Below are 25379 nucleotides of genomic sequence, written 5' to 3'. Positions count from 1 at the left end.
GCTTTTTTTTCCTAGATCTATTTCACAACAGATGAATCAAATTTGCTCAGTGTATGCTGTTGCACTTGTTGTCCCTTTGTAAAAGTAATACTTTCCCCATGTCATTGTTTGTGTAGATTGTGAGATGTTTCTTTTATACATGTATGTTCAACTTCTCTTTGTCTACAAGATGTTCAGCACAACGCTGCCCTAATCGTAATTGGAGCCTCTGGGCACGAAGGAATAAAACCAAGGAAATGACAGAACACAAAATGACAAATACCTCCTATTATTAAAATCTACTTTAAGACTCACCTGCTGCTGTTCTTTATCATCTGATTTAATAGCAAGTATCAAACTCCGAGTAAATGTCTGTAATTCAAAATACTTCTGTTTGTGATTCTCCAGCTCATTTTCAATGAATCTGACTTCTTCATTCTGTGGGGGAAAATTATATAAAGTTCTGGAAATAATAAATACTGAATAAATAAGTACTGCATCATTTTAATGACACCTAAAAATATTTGTATTGAATTATTTTTAGTGGAAATAGGTAAAACTGCATGTCACGATTCCTGCCAAAATCAGTACTAAGTGAAAAAATGGCATATGCCATTTCCCTTCTCACTACCCTCCAAAAGAGATGTGTGATGGCAAATCACATTACAAGCAGCCAAGGCATTTCAGAATTACTGCATTCATCACTAGCATTTTCTAATGCAGCCCAATTTTGTATCATGAAGCAGCAGCTTACCAGCCTCCCCAGGAACTCTCAGGTTACAGAATGAATAGCAACATATGTACAAAAATGAGGTAATATTAGTAATCTCTATATAGTGTGGATGAAAAGACATTTTTCCCAACCTTCATATAAATAACGTCACTGTACATGCAAATCACTTCTTTTATACCGAAATAACAAACATCTTGATTAAAAATTCACATTTGATACGTACTTCAGTTTGTTACAAGTGTCTCTTTTCCTTCAAACTTATCAACTGATTGGTATGTAAGATTCAAATGCTAAATCTATCTGTTGATCAGAGTAAAGCTAAAATTAATTTTCTCCCTTTCAATATGGAAAGGAAGTGGGAAAAAAAAAAAGCAGTCCTTTATTAGGCAGCCACATGACTAATTAGGTTGGCAGTGCTGCATATAAAATGTTCGTTGATGGCTGTTTTTGATGGCAGTAAATAGTTACATAAACAGATTCTAATACTCAACTTACAAAAGTTAGCATTTTGCTTTTATTGAAGTATTTTTGTCATAATACAGAACGATGCTCTGATAGTCCTGCTGCCATTTGCTAGACTGGCTGTAGTTCAGCTTTAGGTGGTGAGAAAAGGTGAAAGTAGGCGATGAATGGGAAGCATGTAACAAGCCTTCAAATGTAGTTATTGTTTGTTGTATTTCGTACTGAAAATTCAGGTGTCATCAATCAAATCATTGCTCACCATACTGTTTCAGGCCATAACAGCTCTGAGAGTAAGGGATAAATATTTGGGCTATGATTGTAAGGCTTTCAGAAGGAAATCAGCTTAATGTCTTCCTTTTAGATAGAAACTTTTCTATTTTCTAGATAGAAACAAGTAGCAATAGATTTTGGCCAGCCAAAGATGGGATTCAGATTTATGCGCAAAACACGTCGCCACAAAGACTAATCACCAATGTCAAACACCAAAACAACAAGCAGGATTCTGTAGGGCATGCTGTCACAACAAGCCTTTCAGCCTGGTGACAGGTGACATTATGAAAAGGTCATTCCCTATCCATATTCATTCTGCACTGCCCGTACCAGGAAAATCATGCTTGAGGGAGTAATTTTTGTTCTGAACAGATGATCTATTCATTATCTTGGTAACCGATTATCATTAGTAGAGCATACCTGTACCTAATGGAAAAATTTAGCTAGATGCATAAAAACCTGCTCACTACACAGTACAGAACTGTGGCAACTCGTCTGAGAGCAGTAACACACACACACAACCTTTACTATTTGGCAGAAGACAGCAGCTGTCAGGTATCCAACTGATTTTCCTCCAACCCACAACTACCGCTTACAGACACGTCCCACACTACATTGTTAGGATGACTTATTTCTCTGTTCCCTCCATTTTATTAGAGGATTCCAGCTGTTATGTCCCTTTCCAGAGCTGGCAGCAACATGCTGCATTTAAAATCATGCCATAGCACTCCAAAGAACAATTCTGGCACAGGAAGATGAAGTTTTGTTTTAGACACTAAGGAAATTGCTGCTTTGTTTTGGGACACGTGGCAGGAGCTGCAGATGGCACAGCTCTGGTAGCAGAGCTGTTCTGTACAAGCAGAATTTTTCTTGCCTCCCTCTGCACTAAAATTAGGGTAAGCTCCCTGTAAATGGGACAAGGAGACGTGACTGTGGGGATGATGTGTGGTGCCATGGCTTCCTGAGAGGGGAGCTGCAGGCTCTCACAAACCTCTGCAGAATTCCTCGCAGACCTGCCAGCACCTCCTGTGAAGGCCTAGCCTGCTTAACATCTCGCAGCCCAAATTACTCACCTTATAATCCAGAAGAGAACTCATTTGATCCACTTCAGAATTACTTATCATATCGCTTTCTTCATCATCTATAATTTCTATTTTCTGAAACAGAAGTAGAGGGTTCATTCCAAATATGCAACGTATAAATCAGGCAAGCAACCTGCATCTCCAACTGACGGGACAGGACGAGGGGAAGAGGACCCGTTTGCTCATGAACAGTTCTGGATTGTGAAGCACCCATTAGGTGGCAATCATGCACCTCAGCCACAAGAAGAATCTGAGCTGAAACTGTGCTGAGAGCTGCGTGCAGAGGAGGCGCTACGTGCCACCACGCTTTTGGCATTAAATCGCATACCGGCTCACTATGGCCTGTGTTTTATTCCATAAGCCGTTTGTTGAAGACTTCCTAGAGAGCAAAAACTATCAAAGATTATTCCTCTGAAGCAAAAGAGACATTACAGCAAGTGACAGGCAAGGCCTAGCTGACCTGCTTCTTGCCAAGGAAATAGAAGAGGTGCCCTTTCGGCCTACTTTGGTCACAGGCAAGTCAAACGCCCTAAGAAGTGTAAGGCATTGATACAAAAGACAGTTCCAAATGCATAAACGTGGACATTTTCCCTTAATTCACAACAATTCTTGTGATAGTTTTATGTTGGGTTTTCTAAAGATACCTAAACTAAAATGTTAAAGGCCAACTTTATGTTATTTAAAATATAGAAATACAACATAACTGTATCTGAAGTTTTAAGACATTCACTCACTTCTACACATCACGCTTTTTCTCCCCAAAAGAAAGACTTCTTGCGTGAGAAAATAAAAAGTTATTTCCATAGGAGTAAACACAACAATTATATGTTTTTAGTGCACCTGTAAGATTTTCATTTTTATTCACATCTAAATTAGATCTCAAACAGATGGAACGAATTTGAATTAAATAGCAACAAGAGAGTGGCATTTCTAACCAAGAGCTCAGAAGGATCATTGCTCAGATAAAACTACAAATTTCACAGGATCAGAGGGGAAGCAGTGGCAGTGTAAGAAGAGGGGATTTGGCAGTTTTGTTGTTTTCCCTATTGTTCACTGTTTTGGTAGCTGTATGCTTATAATAGAGACTGCATGTAATAGGTTAAAGTAAGTTTATTACATTATTTAGTATTCTGTGTAATACAACGTGGGTGAGGGCCCACACTGACACAATACCCTCTGATCATTAGTTCTTGAGGTATTATTTTAGAGCTCTTGTCACTACAGCACAGATGTGTTTCTTCCATCTACCTACAGACCCGTCATTGGAAATTTCCTTCCCATCGCCCGTCAGAAATCCATAAAGAAAGGTTATCGCCCTCACTAGCAGATCCCACCAAGCTCACCAGCATGTGTTGAAGGGAATGAGGGAAAAACACTTTTTCTGTCCCTCAGCGTCTGACAACCCAGCTGAAGTGACAGCATTTCAAAGGCTTAATGTCACAAAGATCTGCTGCTGTATCATGCACTGAGTAACACTGTGATTTCAATATTTTTGGTTTTAGACTGAGCCTGAAGAAAAAGTTCCTAAATAAATGCCAAACAGTCACACTATCTTATAATTATACACTTTAAGATAGCAGGGGAAAGAATGGATTAGAATTTCAAATAAGAAATCTCTTAGCAATTCCAATTTCAATAGCAAACATTTAAAAAAAATTACTGTGTTTTCAAAATAGAGTATGAAAAAAGTAGTCATCTTTTTTGCCTCTCTTATTGTGACAGATTATGTAATGCTGGAGTTTAGGTAGACTGGAGAACTGAATCTCTTGGACATCACCTTTGCAAACCTTTACCTTTGTCATTTTATGTTCTGCATCTCCATGGCAAACGCAGCAGCCTGAGTGATTATATCTAAGGTCACAGCAGGCTGCTAAGGTAAACAGAAAGGAGAAAGGCTGCTGCTTCTATTCAGGTAAGCCACAGAAAATACAGCTGTGGGATTTCGGTTTATCCAAAATATGATCTTATAGTAACAGAAAATTAAACATTCTCCTTTACACGTATATATACATACTATATATATTTGCACATATGGAGGAAAGAGAAAGGAAAGAGAATCTCCTGTTCATTTCCCCATTTCAGGTTTTGTGTGATTAAAGTAAAACAAATGTTTTAGTCATGTTCTGAGCTACTGTTGTCTCTGACTGCAATAAAAGTGTTACTGGGAACTGGAACCATCCCCTGTTCATTCTCTAGATAACTTTTTAAGATAAAAAATACCCTACCACTTGGGGTCTTCTCTCCTCTTCCTCCTCTCCTTTCTTCTAATTTGAGAGAAGGCAGGCTAAACAAAGGGACATATTGCATTATTTGCCATGACTCCTCCCTCTGTCTTTCCTTCCTAGTCTCACTGCAGTCAATTAAAAACAGCAAGAACAACTGTGTTTGAATTAAGGTGAATGCAAGTGAGAAAACAACAATCATCTAAGTAATGCCCTATCAAGATTATGGGAACAAAGAGTACATAGCACCCTGGTTTATCTCACAGATGCAAGGTTAGGTATAGAAAGGAAGCAATAGCAATATCTGACTTTCTCAAAGCTACAGAAAAACATTTTCAATTTTTTATTTCATTCTTACTGTTTTTCTATACTATATACTTATAGAACACTACTCAATCATGGTGCTTTGCACTCCAGAAAAAGAACACCAGACTGTTATAATACAGAAACATCTGTAGTATTCAATTTCTACTGAACGTGTAAAATTCTGTTCTAGCACAATTTCTTTTAGCACTCAAGCAATAAGGAAGGATTCTCAGCACACCCAAATGAAGTTTTCACCTACTGAAAAACACTGGTGTTGGACAGCAACGTTAGACATTAAGGAGGTCATATTAGTGGAAAAGGAAAGGTATACATACCACATTATCAGTAGATACTGGATTCTGATCATCTTCTTTGTGATGAATTTCTTCATTTTGAAGACCTTCATTTGCCTCTTCTGCAGAAATAAATCATTTTTCAGATTTCATTCAATTTAATGTTTAAGAAACATTAGTAGTCTTTATCACTAAATATGTCACATCTGCTAGATACAAAAAAAAAGCCTTTATCAGTATCTACTCAAAAAAATACTGTATATCTCATTAAGACATCCTAAGTTTTTCAGGCTAGTCATGACAATCTCTGATTGAAAAGACAGAAAGAGTACCAGTTACTCTCTTGCAACCTTCCAAACTGTTCTTAGTTTTAGATTCACATTGGAATACTCAAAGTTGATGAAGTGTTTCACATCAGAGGTGCCCAGAACTTTTAAAAAATAAATTAATACACGAAAAATCCAGCATGCCCTGTAATTACAAGGTACATGTCAGAATCCCACCTCCTTCTTGCAGGCGCTGACTACTTTTGTACAGGAAACCCATCATGCAGATTATTTCATTCTTGTATGGCAAACTGTTAGGTCCTAATAAATCTAAGCTTGTTTCTTATATGTAAGAGCAAGGTTCACGCTTGAAAACAGCAAACCTTAACCTTCAGTCCTAGCCACAAGCTGAGATGATTCTATCAGCCCTGACTATGGCCAACAGGAGAAGTGAGAGAGAAGCACATTTCTTCCTACAATTAAGTACGTTTCTCAGATTTACTTCAGTTCCTCCACATTTAATGTGCAGTCCAGAAGAAAGTGGTTCACAGAAACAGCAAATCGGGAAATAAACCAAAACACAGAAGTCAGAGTGCTCTGCTAAGAACCTTAAATGCCACCATTAACAGGAAGGCTACTCAGGGGAAACGCACCGCAGAGCTGGCGTTATAGGGCCAGTGGCCAGCTAGCAGGGAGGAGAGGAGAGGCGGCGTGGAGGGCACCCACAATGCAACCAGAAGTTGTTTCAGCTAAATTTGATCTGCCACTGCTGTAACTTCAGAGCAAAACTTCTGCTAGAAGCAAAAGCAAGTGGTGGCAAATGGGAGAAGCGTGAAGCAGGAGCCACACGCAGCCTCATTGCCAGCCTCACAGGGGCTGCAGCAGCCCTAGCACCAGCGGCTCCGTCACCCTGCCTCACCCCTTACTCCATCTGGCTATTGAATCCAGCTCCCTACAGCACTTTAAAGTCTTTAAAAATTCATCCTCAGCTAATACAAACCGGCAGAGCTGTAATGGCCTCCACAGAGCTGTGTTCATTTACACAAACTATGGATTCAATTAACGTACCTTTAAAAAAGGCAAGGCATTATGAGAATCTTAGTGCTTAATTTTGCCTCAGAGTACAGCTTTTTTTTTTTGTTGTTCTTCTTCTCTTTTAATATTTACACACTACTCTTTAAAAGCTAATGCCACCAACACTTCTGCTCTAATTAGGCAACTAAAAATATCCTTTCTTTGAGAGTTGGGGGGGTTGTTTGTTTGTTTTGTTGTTTAATTAGGACCAAAAGTTATATTACAATCAATCACGCATCTGTGGCTGAATAGCATACAAGATTATTGCTGTAAGTATTTTCCAGGAAGTTCAAAACAAACCAAACTGCAGTAGGGAAGCCTACTGGTTTCAGCTGCAGGAGCAAACAAACAATTCTTGTGGTAGAATTAAAGCAGGATTTCTGGACGCTATGGAAATCCCATCAGTTTCTTACACTTCTTTACGTCTTGTAGCCATCTATTTATTCATAGTCTTACGGCTCTGCCCTGTTTTAAGAAAGTCTTTCGATAAATTCGGCGTTATTTTTCACTTTAAGCTGCAAAATGCTCAGATTCTTCCCCCATTACCATTTTCTTCCAGACAGATCTGACTACATCAGCTCCTTCTACACCTCAGGCAAATCAAGGACTCAGATTCTGCATCTCACTTGGCGTTCAATCATTTGACCCATTTCTTTATCATATTATTCTCTTTACAGTGCAATATGACAAAGCTATCACAAATTCATTCCCAGCAGTTCTCCATTTTCTAGTTCTTTCCTTTAAATTGTTCAGCCAAAATGACAAGATCAAGTCTGGCGTATTAAGCTGAAATAGCATGCGCTCGATCAGACTTTCTTTCAGTTTAGAGAGCAAAGGCTTTATTGATCTCTTCTAATCAGAAGCACTGGGAGCAATTAGTTGAGCTTGTGAAGCTACTGAAACGTGCCGAGCAGCAGTTCAGCCGCCCTAGGCCCAGAGCACAAGTGTACAGGAGGGGAAGGGAGAGGTTTATTCAACGTGGTCATGCGGTTCTGTGAGGTGGGGTAAAAAGGGAATTAAGTTCAAGACACTTATCAGTCGAGATCATGGAGTTTACTGTGAACAAACACGCACCCTGCGTGTGCAGTTCTAAGGCTGCCTGAACGTCCCCTGCTACCGACTTTGATCTTTTCTGCAGATTTGTGTTTGCTCATCAGAGCCCATGCACACACCTCAGACAGCTTAATGACGCCTTCTGCCACGCTCTGACATAGTCTGAAGCTCCTTCAGTTCAAGACCAAGTTTGAGGCAAGGTATTTTCTGAGCATATCTCATCAGCAGGAGTTTATTATGGAAACTGTAATTACATAGTTCTGGTCACCTCAGAGCTCGCAGGTTCACACACATCAGTGCTTGTTAAGACAAGAACTGCTGATGTGGCTCATGCTAACACGAACGGATATTCAAGCTGGCAGAGTAGAACTGGCAAGTTAGCAGAGAGCATTTTTCTTAGAAACCAGCTCCTTAAGGAAGCGAGACCTATACGTTTGTACTCTCTGTTCATCTCTCAGTTGCTCCAGCAAATTGTGAACTTGGTAATTAACTTCTGATGAATCTGGCAGAAACACAGGTCTTATGAAAAAAGGTTTCTGCAAGCTTTGAGATAAAAATATCAACAAAACTCATACAGAAGTAAAAGAAAAGACCAAACGATAGCCTCAGCATAGCCAAGGTACATAACTTGCAACTGTTAGACACTTTCAGACATATTTGAATGCGTACAACAGAGAACCCAAAGCATGCACACTGCATAAAATTAAAAATATATGCACAGTAGGAACTGCATTGTCAAATACCTTGTGAGCTTCCTTCAGATAAGCAGATTGATACTTCATCATTCCTATCATTATCATCCCCCACTTCAGTAGCAGTTTCCTCTCCTGGATTAAGTGCTGATTTAGAAACAAATTCAGATTGATCAGAGAAATCAGCAGGACCTCCTCTAGGGGGTGGGACCTCAATCCCCATTAAACGGTATTTCCGTCTTCGATTCCCAATCCACGTCTTGCAAGAGAAATAAACATGAATGATATCAGAAACTATAACAAAAGCAACAGGCCCACAACCAAGTGAAATTAGCACATCTGCACTCTAAGACCAAGACCATAGCCAGCAATCCAAGGGAGGTGATTATTCCCCAGTATTTGACCTTCATGAGGCTGCTTCCCAGAGTACTGCGTTCAGTTTTAGTCCTCCAGGGCAAGGGAAAAGGGAAAGTTGTGCAGAGCAAGAGGAAGAGAGGCAACAGCTGCAGGTCACACAAGGAAAATTCTGATTGGAATTAAGAAAAAAGAAAAAGTTTTACAGTGAGGGTAGTTCAGCACCGGAACACTTTGCCCACAGTTTTGGAATCGCCAACTTTGCATGGACTCAACATCTTACTGGACAAGGTCCTGAAAAACCTGACCTCACTCTGAAGTCAGTCATGCTCTGAATAAAGAGTAGGATTAGGTGACCTTGTAAGGTCCATCCCTACCTAAATCACTGTATGAATTTAACATGTGATCTTTGATTCAGGCTCTCCCACTCTGCATCTTCTGGTGGGACTAAAGCATCCAGTGACCCAAATGGTCCATCTATTCTAGGATTTCCTACAGCACAGAAGAAATTGTCCAAGGTTGTAGCTCTACACCACTCCACTTTGGCAGAAGTAAGCCCAAAGCAGTATTATCTTTCACTTCTCTTTAATTGGAAGATGAGTCTTTATGAAAATTTGCTTGCAGTAAGGGATAACAGTAGTGGGAGATGAAACAGGGCCAGGACCAGGGAACTTGGAAACCCCCATTCATGATCAGATAGGTATGGATGCCCTAAGTTCATTTTATATCAATAAATCTGACTTGCTTTCTCTGATAAATTCTAAAGAAAAAATATGCTAAAATTATTAAAGACTCAAAAGAGTTTAACATGATGCAGTAAGAGTTGTCTGTACCTCTACCATTTAATTCCCTTCCTTTTGTTGCATTACTCAGGCTTTTGGTATCTCATCCAGCTCTACTTATCAGCTCCTGTTCCCAGACACTTTACTCCAAAGTCAATTCCTCACTGGCATCCAAAAGTCCTCTCACAGCCAGGAATCAACTTCTTTGCTTATTTTAACTTCTAGTCTTCTTGACCTTGCTCTCCTCACCTTCCACAGTGTCTGTGAGACGCCCGGAGCAGTGCTTACAGCACTCCAGGCACCTTCCACATCATCCCAGGGCCTGGCCACCTGCCCCAGGACTGCCAACAGGGGGATTTGGCCTTGTAAGCTGTGGCTGTGCAGAGTCTGCTCCGTTACTGCGTGGTCATTAGTAGGTTTTGAGGAATACTTAGTGCTGGAACTTGTGGGTTACTAAAAACCAAACATACATCCAGAAAGCACGCACGATTGCTATTTCTGAATAATTAAAAATTAAGTTGAATCTCTTTAGCTAAAAAATGACATGCTTAGGACTGGTTTTGATAAATCATTTTTGCTTTCCCAGCTCTAAATTTCCTCAATGAGGAATGCAAAACAGGTACACAAAAAGCTAATTTCATTATATCCCTAAAATATTACCTCCTTAAAAACTTCAAACATCTGTAAAATACATGTAATCGGACTCACTAAGCCTACCTAGAGCAGCTCATTATGAACTTAGTAGCAACTTCCCCTGCTTCATCTGAACAGATGAGCAGCAAAAATTGGGGAAGAAAGGGCAGAGGCCCAGCAGAAGAAGCCAGCAAATGCCCTGTGCATCTGTAAGCGATCAAATGCAGTGGAACTATGCATGGTGGCAAACTTTACCTTTCCAGTAATACTGATACGTTTGTAGTACTGGCAATCTTTAAAGCAAGCACAGGGTCATAAGGATCAATCATTTGTACTTCTGGAAAAGCAACATTTATCTGGACAAAAATAATGAATTTCCATTGAAAAAGCTATTGAAAGGGAAAAGGGAGGAAGTGCATTTAATTGAGTTGAATCAAGCTTCAATATGTATATAAAACTATTGTACATAGTTATATAAATATAAAATGTGTAATATAGATTATATAAATGTATAATAAGTGTGTTTCTAATACATACCTTATATATATACTTGATTTGTTTATATATATATATATATTTATTTATATTTATTACTATTTTATTTTGTTATGTCACAAATGGAGAAACAGTTGCTAGTTGTACACTACCTACCTAGAATTTAAGGTAGAGTGAAATACACCCAAAGGCAACAAGGCCAGTACCTTTACTGAAAATGGAGAGGTTTTTCCGGAAGAGTCTCTTAGTGCAACTCTTCTTAGCTGAGCAAGGAACATAGAGCACAGACTTTATGGCTCACTCAGGCCTCGCAATACATCACCGCTGCGTCCTGACTACGAGAAAGCAAGCACGTTGCACTCTGATCTCCAGACATTTATGTTTCCTCCTGTAGAAAACCCAGGCTGGCACATAAGGAAAGAGGCATAATACGTTGTGCCTACACAGAGCCCAAGACAAATTTAGGAGAGATTCCTCAGCACGTAACGGAAATTTCCTATCCACATCTGGGATACAGAGTGCCTTAGAGGACCGACAAGAGGAAGCACTGAAGATCACACATGCCCTACAGCACAAATTCAGCCCTTTAAAACAAACAAAAAAAAAAGCGTAGCATGATGCAGGACCAACCTAAATCTCACTCTAACTTTTCCAGGCTGTTATACAGAGGAACCAGAGGCAGAGGGAGGTCAGATACTGGCAACAACAATCAGCTACTATGAAGAAAATAAATCTTTTTCTTTGTTTATTCATTCATTCGTGTGCACAGCATAGAGTTTTATGGAGTTCATCTGAGCCTGGTACATCTGCCCTAAAGACAGAAGCATTGAAAGATGTGCAGAAAACTTTGCCAGTAAGGATGTTCTTAAGGAAACGAAGTAATGGAAGCTAAGCAAGGGTGTCAACTCTCTTGTCCTGTGAGTAAGGTACTATAGAGCCGGGAGTCCATTTTGAGATGTTTTCAGTGGAAACAGGTTCACCTTTCAAAAAACAAACTGAAGAGCTTGAAAAATATGCAGAAGCTTTGTTCTCTAGAGATAAAAAAAAATACTGCTTCTAAACCTCCAAAAAATGCAATTTAATTTTTTCTTAATTCAGATTTGCTTAGGAAAACAAGCAAGTAAATAAGCAGATCAGTGTTCAATACCGAAACCAACTCTGGTACCAGTTTGATATATCAGTCCAACAGAGATGGCCACAAAGGAAGAGTTTCAAATAAGGGCTCCTACCTCATCTTTTGCTTTGGTAGGTGATTCGGAGTAGCATTTGACCTTTTATGTATGAAAGTTTTGTGTTCTATTAAATAAAATTACCATGCATTTTCCTTATATTCCTCCTGTATTTCTGAATAGTTTGATAGTTGTCATCCTGTCTTTCTCAAATAATGGCTCCTATCTCCTCTTCTGCTTTGATGTCAAAATTTTAAGGGAGAAGTGGAAAAAGAAGACAAAGGCTGAAAGGACTAGTCACAATCGTCATGCCCATTATGATGGGAAGGGAAGACTAATGACATTTTTGTACCAACTGCAAAGGCAGTCAGACTATTTTCTGAAGAATGGAAGCTCTGAGTGAGTAAGACAGTCACAGATTCAGAGCGGTGATGTCTGGTAATTGTGAATACAGTGGCAACAACTGACAATTTAACAAACTTCCCCGCCTCTGGAGCAGATGATGTGGAGTGATTCTCAGAAAGCAGGTCACCTACACTAAACCTGTAAATCCTAAAACAACCCTTTGTTCTTTTATATATGTTTATTTTTCCCTATAAGCATTAATGGAAAAATATTTTCTCTATATTTTTAGAGAGACTTCTTTGAATCTTAATCACAATATAAATGATAATGCTTTTAATTCTTCTAGGATATCCCCAAAAACATTTATCACATTTACTCAAAATCTCACTTGAATCTAAAGAGAATGTCAAATGGTTCGTAGTGCTCCTCCCACTGCTGATCGATAAGACTCTTACCTGAGGGCTTTTTTCTATATATAGACTGCAAAAAGAACAAGAGAGCACTTCCCAACATGGTCATTCATTATGTAATACATGAAATCTATTTCAAGCTTCCTCATGAAATTTTTAAAAGCTTTCATCTGTCCTATTTTTGCTTCTGCAACAAGATAGGGGAAGACTCTGGATTTCTTACCCGCACTATTTCACAGTCAACATTTAATTCTGCAGCAACAGCTTCAATTTTCTCTCTGCAGACTGAGCCCAGGCTGGTCATGCCATTATCCCAGTATTTCTTTAGGGTAGCTAAGTCTCGGTCACTAAATTGTGTGCGGTCCTGTAACTGTAAGATAAACAAAACAAAACAAAAAATACTGTAAGATTTAAAAGAAGTCCTTATACTGTTCATTTAATTTCCAGAGGTCTCGCATACAGTAACACGTTACACTGCCTCCATGGCTCTTCTCTTTTTACTCTCCCTTAAGGTTTTTTGTAAGTGCTGTTTCCCATCCAGGCTGGTAGAGAGTTCCCTGGGATTTGCCTGAAAGACAGTGCCAGTGCTAAAGCAAGTCCAAAGCACTTTAGCTTTGTTTCAAACTCCACCTGATTTTTTAATTTGTTTTATCTCACTCTATAAGGCCTTACTGAAAATAACTGTTTCCCCTCGTGCTGTTTACTCTCTCCACCCAATTTATGCAAATTATTCCTTAAGGCTTTTCAAGTTTCTCACCCTCCCCCCCTGAAGTTCTTTTATCTTACTGCAAACTACAATACATGCATAATTCAAAGGATTCTGGGTTCCTAAAGGGAATACTTTAATGTTTATTTGGTAAGCTTCAGAGTTTAAATTGGTTCTACTGTTTATTTGCAAGTTCCCTAGCTCCGTGTGTATATTTATCAAAATACGTGATAGTAGATTACTGATAATAAGCAGTAGAAGTGAGAAACAAAGCTGGACGTCCTACTATTTCTTCCTACCACTTCTAAGGGAATAGAGTACCATTCTGTTAATAGGACTTAAAAGCTTTATCAATAGTTGTTAGCCCAGAATTTTAATTAATACTTCCAGTTTCTGTATACCAACCCATCTTTGTCATCTTTCCTGCTATTAGGAGTACACAAATGCAACCACAAAGTGCATCAGTAGTTGCCGCTCGTGCCAAATTTGTCATTATTTCAACGGCTGAATTTTGTAAGAAACGATTGTGATTTCAGGTCTGAAATTTAGGTTTGCTCATTGAAAAGCTGTTAAAAGTTAGAAGGAAATAACCTTAAAGTGTAGCAAAAAGAAATTTTGCAGAACTAGAATAATTTGGATCATGTACATTACCAATTTCAATCTTTGTTAGTTCCCAGATATGGTAATCTTTACAATATTCTTCTTTCAAAAATTGCATTGTACTTCTCAGCACATGAGAAGCACCTGAGCCTCCTAAATACACTGCTGTGGACCAGGGGTGGCAGAACCTTGGCTGCACTTTCACACATAGAAGTGAAGAAGTGTAGGAGCCGTCTCCATCCCACACACCCAGAAACTGACACGTTAGGCAGGGGTGCTTAGGTGGGGAGCTTCTCCTACCTACAAGGCACCTTTAAAGAAGGAAAGCTGGGTTATTTCCCGAATCACTGCGACAATAACTCTTTTTATGGCTGTTGGCAAAACAGACTGCAAATTCTGAAAATGGCTGGGAGAGTTCTCCCTTGTTCTGCATGGAGCAGTCAGGGAGAGGCAGCCGAGCGCTGAAAAAAGGGAAGGCAGGAAGCAATGTGAAAGCAGTGCTAAACCTACAAGGAGAAACAAGTCACTCTGGCCTCTCCAGCTTCCCTGAACAGGTAGGTAGCTCAGGGCAACTCCACCTTCTAAAGCACATTGAGTGTTTTTCTAAAAATGAACAGCATTTGTTGCTGCTGCTGGAGAGGTCATTGACAACACTGCTGCATCACTCAAGCAGCATCGTATGAGCTCTACTACGCTTAATATGCAAAGAGAACTTGGAATTTCTGCTTTACCTCATTCTCAGAAATACTCCCTAGTGTTTAAGCTGACAATACATATTTGTGCTGCTCTTGCAGAGACTGTCACATCAGGTACTTCACCTTTTCTTGGTGCTGAAGGACTCGTGCAGCAGCACATGAATCACGCTGATACTGATCATAGGTCACAGAAGGAAAGGGAGAACAAGATTTTTCAGCCTACTGATATGAAAGAACAAACACAAAGCAAAACCAAAAGCCTACAGCACATACTGCCTGAGAGAGTCCAGACAGCAGAAACAAACTGAGAGGACAAAAACAAGTTCAAGTAAGCAGAAGATGATGTTTGTCAAAAGTAAATAAAAAAATAAAATTTGCAGTAGGGAACGGTTAAAAGCTATAATGAAGAGTCAGTTCCCTCTCAGGGCTGAAGTTAACAGCCTCACTGTGATGCAGGACTCAGTCTACCCCAGCAAGCTTGGTGTATTCTCTAATTATGATCTCTCATCCCACTTTAACTTTCACCTCTTGAGTCCACATCTGATTTGTGCCATTTTTGCTCACCAAGCTCAGCACTGAATAACCTTCTACAAGCAGCCAAGCAGGTAGGAATCGAGCCTCCCCTGAACAGCTCAGAGTGCTGCCTTCAGAGAGCTACCTCCTGACAGCCGAAGTGACAACTCCTTACAGCTCGGCGGTCTGCAGCCACGAACAGCAGCATCCATCACTGGACCTGGAATGTCACCAGTGCCCCAGCAGGAAGACTCTTGACATCTGGGGGCTCAGATTCGACGACAAGTCAGTGAGAGGGCAGCAGGTTACTGCATATTAAACAGAGCCCGGTAGCTGCCTGCCTGCACTGCTGCTCCCAGCACACGTGCACTGCGTTACGCAGAGTACAGAGCAAAGGAGGAGCGTCCTTACACTGCTCTCCCATGCTGCTGGGATCAGCCCTGACCCTTAGGCCCACCAGATGTAAATAACACTTTGGGTTGTCCACAATTCAGATCCGGACTAACTCCTCTAAGTGACCGTGCCATACACCTTTTCACGAATTTCTTAGAGGAGCTACATTCAGTTACACGATTACGCCCTTGACAAAGATGGTGCTTGGAGTCCTGCACTCTGTGCTGCTCAAACATGACATTATGCTCTCCAAATAATCGAGGTCTTCTGTAAGAAAACAAAGGGGAGAGTCCCTGCATCAAATATACAGCGGCACTTCCATCAGTTTAGTTAATATTAATACCTCTGCATGCTCAGTAGCATCAGAGGAACTGAGGAAACAAAAACCACAGTCCTACAAATCTCCTAACAGTGATGGTTATGCATCTGTTATCACAGGGGAAAATATCAAAAGATAATACTGAAAAGCTTTGTATTTAGGATAATACTTTCCATAGCTCAAGACAAGCCAGGAATTCAGTTCCTATTTTTACTTGGTTATAACAAATATTATGAATGCAATTTTCATTTCCTCTCTTCAGATCCCCTACTTGCTGATTTGAGGCTCGGCTTTATCCTCGGGAGCGTTAACTGTCTGCAGAACACGTTACATTTATCACTTCTGTTGTCCATGTTTTGGAAAGCCGAGGGAAGCTCCTTCCAGCAGAGAACAGACCATCAACTCCCAACGAAAAGCAATCCTTGCGAGCAAATTGAATCAGCAGTTCTGCCAAGCTGAGGGTTAAACCCTGCTTATCCCCTGACCTCTCAAGTGTAATGACAACATTCTTAGAGGAGATGACCCAGTTTATTACGGGCACTCCTGGCCCTTGGCCAAGCCCCTCGTAATACCCACTGTGCATGTAGCATTTGTGGTGCAAATCTAGTGGCTGTAATTGGTAGGAATAATTACATTTCAGCGGAGTGCCCTTATCCTGTCTGTCATTACAGCCTTTTAGAACAGTTTTTTTTTGCATCGGTTGAAAGCGTTTGAGGCCACACGTGCAGAAGCTACCCAGAATCTTCAGATTATGTGGCATATTCCAAACTGAAAGAACTGGAGCTTTAAAATAGATGCAGTGACTGTTGCATTTATGCTGCAGCTGAGTTACATATGGTGTTACAGACAAAAAGATGTATTAAAATTCCACCGCGATTATATTAACGAAATCAACAGCTCAGTTGTGATGCTCCATGATGAAGTATTCTAAGGTCAGAGTTATTTCTAGCAAACTTCTCATGACAAATCTTAGTTGCTACCACCACTCAGAAGCTCTGTCATGGAGAAACAGCAGGAGAACTCACAGCGTAATTCTCTCTTTTTTTTTTTTTTTGCATGCTTTCAAGGTTCTTCTCTGGCAGCCAAATCACGCAATATCTATCAAATTCTTTACCTAAGCTAATCTAAACAGATCTGATTTTGAGCCAAACTAACACTAGCTTCATTTGATGCCTGTTCTTCCACTGGAATAAATGAGTCTTGCATTTTCTTCTCCACACTTCTCATACTTTCAAAGATCTCCATCATGCTCCTCCACCCCCTCCTAGTCACCTATTTTCAGGTCTGAAGAGGTGCAGCCCATTTGGCTGTTCATGCTGTGGCTATTCCGTGCCTTTGATCACCGTCACTTTGATCACTGGTTTGATCGCTCTATTAAATTTTGGGAGGCACAGGATGATCAGAACCGCAAACAGCCTACAAGGTGTGACCAAATCCTAGATTTTCTCTACTTCTGACATTATTGTGCTTTGTTCCCCATTCCCAATCATGCCAGCGTTCAGCTCTTTGAACTCTGACACTTCTAATCGTGTAGTTGATTTTTTCTTTTCCCAGAGAATTATCAATTCACTTGTAAGTAGGAAGTTATTTCTGAATTAACCATTTTGTACATATTCCTGCTTTCTCATCCGTACCATTTAATATTATTCTTATACACAGTGCAGCCTGAAGCACCCTTGAGGAGCTGTATGTGCTGCAGACAGGCACACTATGTGCACTTCCACCCTCTAAGACTCCCAGGCCATACATGTTTCTCCCTTGAGAACAACAACAACAAAAAAAATTGAAGGCAGCTGATGGCCATAACTACCAGAACAATTGGTAGGTAAGTTGGTTTCTGGACACAACCCTTCCCCAGGATGTGACAGTTCCTTTCTCCACATATGGGCAGACAACTACTCATCACAAGACACTTCCAATCTTCTTAGGATGCAGAAACATACCTGAAGGCCCCTAAAAACAGCTAGCAGAACGGTGTTACCACCAGCTTCATTCAGAGCACAACACCTGCAGAAGACTGCAAGCTGCACAGCCTGCAGACAAAATCGTGTTTGAAACAGATGACAAGGAAAGCAGCATCCAAAGGCACCCTTAAACTATTCCAGCTAACGTAGCACTAGCACACAAACTTAAGACTTCCAGAAAAGAGACTTTTTGCCTCTTTTTCCACTATGTTGGTAAGCTTTCGGTATGCTCCGGGTGAGGCAGGACTGATAAATATTTTAATACTGGCATGCAGTTTTAAACTAAAAAGGTACAAGTGAAGTGCACTTTGCCTGCAAGTAGTTTTAATCCCTGTGGGTGCTCGTTTTACTTTAAAAGCTGCTCGAAGACATATTTTCTCCAGTGCACGTTGGCTTACTCTGGCAGTAGGAGTTTTCACGAGGCTTTCAGAGCAGAGCCCAACGAGGTCCTTTCTTCAGCAGCTGTAGTGATGTCCCTACCCCACTTAGTGCCCTCCACACATACCAGCTGTCAGCACCCTGTGCCCAGGCATGCCAGTATAACTCCTGGCAGGTCTCACAGCGACCTGGAGTTAGATCCAGTCCTCCACTCGATTCAAAACACACTTACTGTGTTCCTTCTGTGACAGGCACAAGTCTGAGGGGAGCGTTGTACTGCTGCTATCTCCAGAATTTTATTGAAATAGTCTGTATTAAACCAGCAATTTAAAATCAAAACACAAATGTTCAGGACAGGAGCCCTGGGGGACTCCCACGTTTTGGGGGAAAATATCTGCACACCAGCCTGAGAGGTCAGTGAATGCCAGCTGAAGCTCTAGGCAGACCCAGCTAACCAACCTCACCGACCTGAGAAGCACACTGTGCAAGGGATCAAAGATGTCACTACAATGCAATGTTATTCCAGGTGGAAGGGAAACACAAAAATCAGCTCCCTTTTGAGCTTTTTCTACTGAAGGCGATGTCCCCTTGAAACCCTGCATGAGCTAGCCCTGACATTAACATGAAAGGCAATAAATTTCACGGAAAATCCCAGCCAAAATACATACGTGCTGCGTACTCTCTGATTTACTATGTCTGCTTCTCAAGGATGACGGGCTGAAATAATTCTAAAACCTTAATCTGTTGTCTTAATATCAAGTCTGGAACACAAAGTCACTAATACCACTAGAACTATTTCTAAATAGAAATTGGGAAAAAAAAACAAACAAAACCTCCCTCCCCTCTCCTCCCCCTCCCCCCCCCAAAAAATAATCCATGACTCTTGGCTGTCCTCCAGAAACAAAACTCCACAGCTAAGCCAGACACAGCTTACCTAGAGTCAACACCTGTGAAAAATGGTTTCTGTTGTCAGCACGCTAAGTTATAACATGCCTTCCACGTTTGATGTATTACAAACACTAACCATTCCGTTAAGACATCAGATGACACGACTTAAGAACAGTTAGTACACTTAAGACTGAAGTGTAAGGAGAAGAAAAAGATAAAAGATATTTTCCTCTTTTTTATTTAACCAATTATCTTCATCGCTATCTTTGAGTCCTTGTCCTTCCACCACACTGTGGGGAAAAAAGAATAAATCAGAGTGTTCATAAAGGGCAACGCTCTGCACGCACCGTAACAGAATATGGAACTCCACATTTTCCAAGGACATTCTCATGAATAACTGAGTGATATTTCTGGACTAATATTCATTAACTGTCAGGATTACATCATTTTAGGGCATAGCTGAGCAGACTAGCAAGTTTCCGCAGACCTGCACAGATAGCTCTTATTTGTCTCTTGATGCAGTTGAAGGACAGGGCAAGGAAAACAAAATATCAAAGCAGAAGATTAAAAAAAAAATCAGATCATCTAAAAGCCAATCTTCTCCATTTTAGATAAAATACAGATCAGCCTTTTTGCTGTTTGAATGGCAGTAATTGCCGCAATCTCAACTCTATCCATTCTAATTCTGCTCCCTCATGCTCTTTCTTCAGAAGAATTTCACGTTTGAAAATAAAAGTTTCCTAGGAAGTAGGAGCCTGTTCCCCCTTCCCGTTTTCTTACACTCTTGTGAATACACCAGCTTTGGAGCGCCAACTCCTAAACTTTTCTCCTCAACATGACCAATTATGCATTCAAATTGGAAAAAGGCAATCCACAGATCTGGAAACAGATGCTGTTGAATTGGATTATATTAATCAATAAACCGCAAAAGCGGTTGGTTAAAAAAAGACACAGGAGAGAAGGTCTAAGGAAAAAGAAATCCCTAATAATCACCCTTAAAAACCAGCATTCCCAAATCCTCGAAGGCTCACCTTCCACATAGATTCATCCAAATGTATGTCAGATGAGGGTAAACACTGCCCTAAGAAGTAACTTATCTGGAGTACCTGGTAGAAAGGTAGGATCCTTTCTGCCCTATGCAGCAAAGGAGATGCACCATTTGTGATTCACTCTGTGCTGTGAAGACGGCTGCCTTGAAATTCTATCTGTTGCCTTCTCAGTCATAACAACCTCCCTGCAGCAGCCACAGCAATTGCTTACATCTGCATTTTCCAGTTGGGTGCATCCCCATATGGCAACGCAACCTTGGTAGAGCAAAAAGAGGAGAAAGAAATTGAACAAAACCATCCCCCCCTCCCCCCCCCAAAAAAAAAGTTGCATACTAACTTTCTAAACAATCTAAGTCGGATGTTGCAGTCTGGCTGGCAGAGGAACAGGAGAAGTAATGAGAAAAATAAATGATTTCATTTACATAGGGACTTCGGAGCAAAATGGCTTGGAAAAAATAGTTTACACTGTTAAACGGGTGATTAAAGTTATGGTTTAGGGAGCTAATGCAGCTGCTGATGGTAATGGAAAAGTCTTCCCTTAAGTGTTCCAAGTATCTAAAGTTCAAGCTAGAGAAGTGTCAAGTTGTAATGCTTACCTCAAAGTAAGAGTGGGAGTACAGCATGCTGTGGGGAAAGGCAGCTATAATTGAAATGCCAGAAGAAAGTGGAACCACCAGCCCGTCCCCAGGAGACACTGCCCCCGGAGAGATTCCACTTGTAAACAGAGAGCAGCCTGGCACAGTAACTTCCCTTACTACAGAAGGAATTAGTCAGCGAATCTGTGGTTCATCAGGAGGTAAAATGCCCCAATTCTCTGCAAAAAAATATGCCAACTGCAGCACAGAGCAGATTCCTCTGTTTAGAAACGTGAACTTCTAAACTACCAGTGCCATGGCCAGGGTGGTGGTGCACCCGTATGGAGTGTGGGTGGAGGGCAAACTTCCCCTTTGGGCAGTGAAGTGCTGTGAAATCAGCTCAGCCAACTAGTGAAGCTGTACCTTAGGACACTGACCAGCTTGATGTTTTAGATGAGAGTGGGAAGGTGCCTTCCAGAAAAAGGCTGCATTTATAAAAGCTTACTCAAGAAAGGTTGTACTTGGAAGGGACAGGATAGATGGAACAAGCAACAGGATTGCTGTCACCTTCACCTCAATGAACAATTTTATACAGGATTTGTATAAAAGGAAGAGCATCTTCCTCTGGGAAGTGCTCTTCTGAAGTACTCTATAATGAAGAGAAATAAAAATGACACTATCGAAGTCTGAAGAAACTAGAAATGTGCCACTGCTGAAACCTAGCAAAAGTCTGAGAGAAAACAATTAACGTCAGCGAACAGCCATGGGTACACAGCAGGGAAGAGAAGGCAAGGCAAGGTTCTTCCATCACCCAGACATCATTACCAAAGCAATACACATGATGCAGCTCATTGGTTTGTAGTTTGTTTATCACGATAGTCATCTCCTGACTGTTGCTTCTGATATAGTTGGACTAACACATAAATGCCTCTCGAGAGCTTAGGTTTGTACCACCCAAGCTGCAGGTTTACAAGCAGATTCTCCATGCTCTTCAAAGAGAAGTTCACAAGCTACTCTTGAACAGTAACCAAACAGAAGAGTTGGATACAGATATTTTCCTTACAAAAGCTGTTTCATACCTTGTATCATGCTTGGAGTAATTTGTGAATTGAAGACACCGACCTGGCTGATTCTGCCTAATGTAAAATGACACATGGGTAAAATGAGATTTGAGAAAGTTACTACAGATAGCAGGGACTAATTCCGTGAATGTGCACAGAGTAACTGAAAAGTGAGTTACTCGCTGGGGCGTTTCATTCTCTCCCGAATAGAAACCATTCCATTTCAGCTAATAGCACAATCATATACCCGGGCATCACATTACTTGACTTGCTTTTGAAGATAAACATCAACTTCATGCTAACTGAAGCATTGTAGCTGTAGATTATACTTTGACTAATACAAACATTAAGGGAAAAAAAAAAAAACACACACCCAAATAAGCACACAACCTAAACCGAACTGAAATTTTCAAAAATGCATTTACATGAAATTTTATTCCTCTACTCAATACATCATATGCTTGAATGGAAATATACTCACTGCTCTTTTTCTGGAACAACCTGTAATCCAAGGCACAGTAAGGTTTCCTGAAATCTGTAGAGGGGAAGGGGAAAACAGAACAGAAAACAACATCAGTTTAGGTTGCTACTAGAACAATAGAGAGCAGCTTGCAAAAGACTTCAGTGTTGTGCATTTGGGTCTGATAGCAGTGTATTTAAAACAGTTTAAGATGTAAAAGGAAAACAGACTCACACTTACCTCACTGTTACAAGACTAAAAATCAACTGGTTCTTTGGGTGAGGGTGACAACACAACCGCACCTCAGACCCTTCTGTACTTTTGCTATCTCAAAACTTGTATTTTAAAAATTTAAGTTTTCATCTTCTATCTGTCGCAAAGCTCATAAGATTAAGCAAACCGGAGTTAGCAAAGGCCTAATGTTTGGCAGAAGTGCTGTAATGTATTTTTCAGTTACGTCAGTTGAGCTTTCAGAAGAGAAATACTAGGACATTAGTAACTGAAATATTTAACACTGAATGTTAAGGATTTGTAGACTATCAGAAAAAAACAGGGAGATTAGGCTGGAGAAGGATGAGGAATGGGTGTGAAGGTGAAGGTTAGCTTCCTTGATTCCTGTTGTTCCCCCACCATTCCTAGAGCCAGGCTTATCAAAAATAATCTTGTATTATTTTCCCTGGACATGGGCAATGTTTCATCACCGGGAATATTGGCGGCTTATTTAGGATTCCATGTTCAGCTTCTGCTGCAGACAAGCAATGCTTCAGACTAAACATAGCTCAAGAGATTAATCAATCTCAAGTTGTTACACACACTATGTACGAGGAAGAAAAATCTACTTGCTTCTGCTGACTCTATCAAGCTATGCTAATGGTTTCTGTATTTGGGAAGGGCTCTAATAATGCGTCTTTCAGCATGAGTATAACCAAATATAGAATACCTGGTACAGTTTGTCTGTTGTACAAGCACGTAAGATACTTTTATTCTTCTAGCTTTTAGCTGAAAGCACTTGAGGGTTACCTCATGTCAGACACTTTCCCATTATAGCACAAGGAGGGCAGAGAGGGAGGGCTAGAAATGAACACCCTCCCCTCCTAAGAGCAAGTCTGCACCAGCTTGCTTGACTAAAATATCAATTTCTTACTTGCACACATTTTAGAAACCAAGTAGAAACAAGTTACGTCCATTACAATTTCCTACCCGACACAACAGCTTCACACAACAGAAAAGCAGTGCGAGTATCCACACAATTCCTCTTTGTTTATTTATTTATTTTTTCCTGCTAAATTAACTGCAAGGTTAAACTGAATTACTTCAGCAATGGATCAGATCCAACACTGCTTTATATTCTTATTCCTCAGAAGACCAACAAATTTAAAGAGGGGCTATGGAAAAAAAAAAAAAAGAAGTGCTTTTTTTGTGTAAATAGAAGGATCGGTCTGGCAGAGCATGAACTAGCAGTTGGCTGGAACAGAGATGTACACCAGTTCTGACAGATATGATGCCAAATCCAATAAAGTTTAACTATTTGAAAGGCGATATACATGGAAATGTTCTCAACTGGCTCTATAAAAAGGCAGAAGGGTTTTTCTTCTTTGGTTGTCTTCCTGCAGCGGCTAGAGCCCAGACACCCGCAGCTGTGCCCCCTAGTCCTGCTCCAACTGGAGCAGCCACGGTGAGTTGCAAAAACGACCTAAAGCAGCTGTTAAAGAAAATATATTGTGCCTCAGAGGGAACAGAGCCCAAGGGGAAACTCTCGCAGATGCTACAGAAAGCCCCAAAGTACTGCAACACTGGCGTGCTACCAATTCGGTATCTCCAAGCGATCAGGCAATACAAGGTCCCCACACAACCTCCTCCCAGTTCACCTGGATGCCACTGTCCCAGACTCAATGCCCTGGGGCAAATCCAGAGCCCCAGGCAGCACCTGGGCCTGTTCCCTGGAGCCAGGGCAGGCCCCATGCAGTGTTTCAGCAGCCCGCTCCCTGCTGCTCTCCCCCCCAACAGGCCCAGGGGTTCTCCCTGCTCGTGTGTCCCAGAAATAAAGGGCAGCCAACAGCTGTGACAAACGCAGCTCTGCTCCTGTTACAAGAACGGGTGTCAGGAACACTTTGCCCAAGACTCCAGAGAAAACCACGCTGCTTCCCCCACAAAACGCCGTGCTGCCCAAAATGAACAAGGAAGTCCTCCTCTCCTCTGCAAAAAACCTCTAAGGGAGTAAACAAACCCCTCTGACACATTTAATAACACAGAAGTGAATTTGATTTCCATTTCCTTAAATAAAGCAAACTCAGAGCTCATTCATACAAAGCAGTATCCTTAAAGTGGATCTCAGTAATAAATAAATCCAAATTACACATATCCTACTCCAGTGCACTGGCTGCAGTGTTTAGGACTTTCCCTAGAAGAAGATGGGACTAAATTAGATTAACCGTGCTTCAGTGTGTAGAACAAAGTAATTAAAAAACCGCACATGCTTTCCACAGGATTTTTGCCCCTTAGGGTTGGGGGGGGGAAGTAAACTGCGACTAAATCTGCATTCAGCCTGAGGAGCAGCAAGGAGCCTCTCATTCGGGGAGCTGAAAGCCAAACTAAGCAAAGTACGTGGGTTGAACAATTTGTTTAGCAAAACTGCTCAGGCATTAAAATTGATCATTTTATTAAATTTATTCTTAGGTTACACTAACATGGATTTGATTAATTGAACCAGTAAGGAAGCTATAACTAATTGCTAATTAGATGCCCCACCAATGTACAACAGTAATCACTTCATCAAAACACCAATCACGCGTTCCTGCCTTTAAAGAAGCATCTGCTTGGCTGCTTAACCACTCTAACAATCCTGCAAACTCGGGTTTAATCTATTTTTAAATTTAGGAAAATGTCCCTAAGCTTAAGGATCTTCATTCCTAGGCTGATAAATTGGCTAAGAAGGGCAATAACAGTAACTGGAACTGACTACACACAAAAGAAGTGTGATCCTATAGATGTCTACAAGACGTGAGACAGCACCCGGGGAAGAAAAAAAAAAAAAAGCTCTCAAGGAGAAAAAAAATAATAAATTAATAAAGTTATAAAATACACATCTCTGGAAGTTTGATATATAGAGGTTATTAAGGTGTAAGGAAAGGGAGTGTCTATGAGAGATACCAGTCATA

The 25379-nt window shown here is 40.7% G+C and overlaps 1 protein-coding gene across 5 annotated transcripts in view; it reads right to left on the bottom strand.

Annotated features, from left to right (window-relative positions):
• HDX (highly divergent homeobox) overlaps positions 1-25379 on the bottom strand; it is a 43500-nt gene that overhangs the window by 1373 nt on the left and 16748 nt on the right. For 4 of the 5 annotated variants that reach the window (XM_068697506.1, XM_068697505.1, XM_068697507.1 and 1 more), the window contains 6 exons: positions 22243-22296; positions 12844-12990; positions 8484-8691; positions 5390-5469; positions 2518-2601; positions 295-417 (listed from right to left, as the gene is read on the bottom strand). In XM_068697506.1, coding sequence (XP_068553607.1) covers positions 295-417; positions 2518-2601; positions 5390-5469; positions 8484-8691; positions 12844-12990; positions 22243-22296 — 696 coding nt within the window. Of the gene's footprint in view, positions 1-294; positions 418-2517; positions 2602-4751; positions 4811-5389; positions 5470-8483; positions 8692-12843; positions 12991-22242; positions 22297-25379 lie in introns of those variants that run through there. The other variant, XR_011101207.1, reaches the window with a different exon arrangement.

This window comes from Anas acuta, chromosome 13 (genome assembly GCF_963932015.1).
Source record: "Anas acuta chromosome 13, bAnaAcu1.1, whole genome shotgun sequence".
In the NCBI taxonomy this organism is placed as follows: Eukaryota; Metazoa; Chordata; class Aves; order Anseriformes; family Anatidae; genus Anas; species Anas acuta.
The sequence above is the reverse complement of the archived record's forward strand: the minus strand, read 5'-3'. Positions and strand labels throughout refer to the sequence as shown.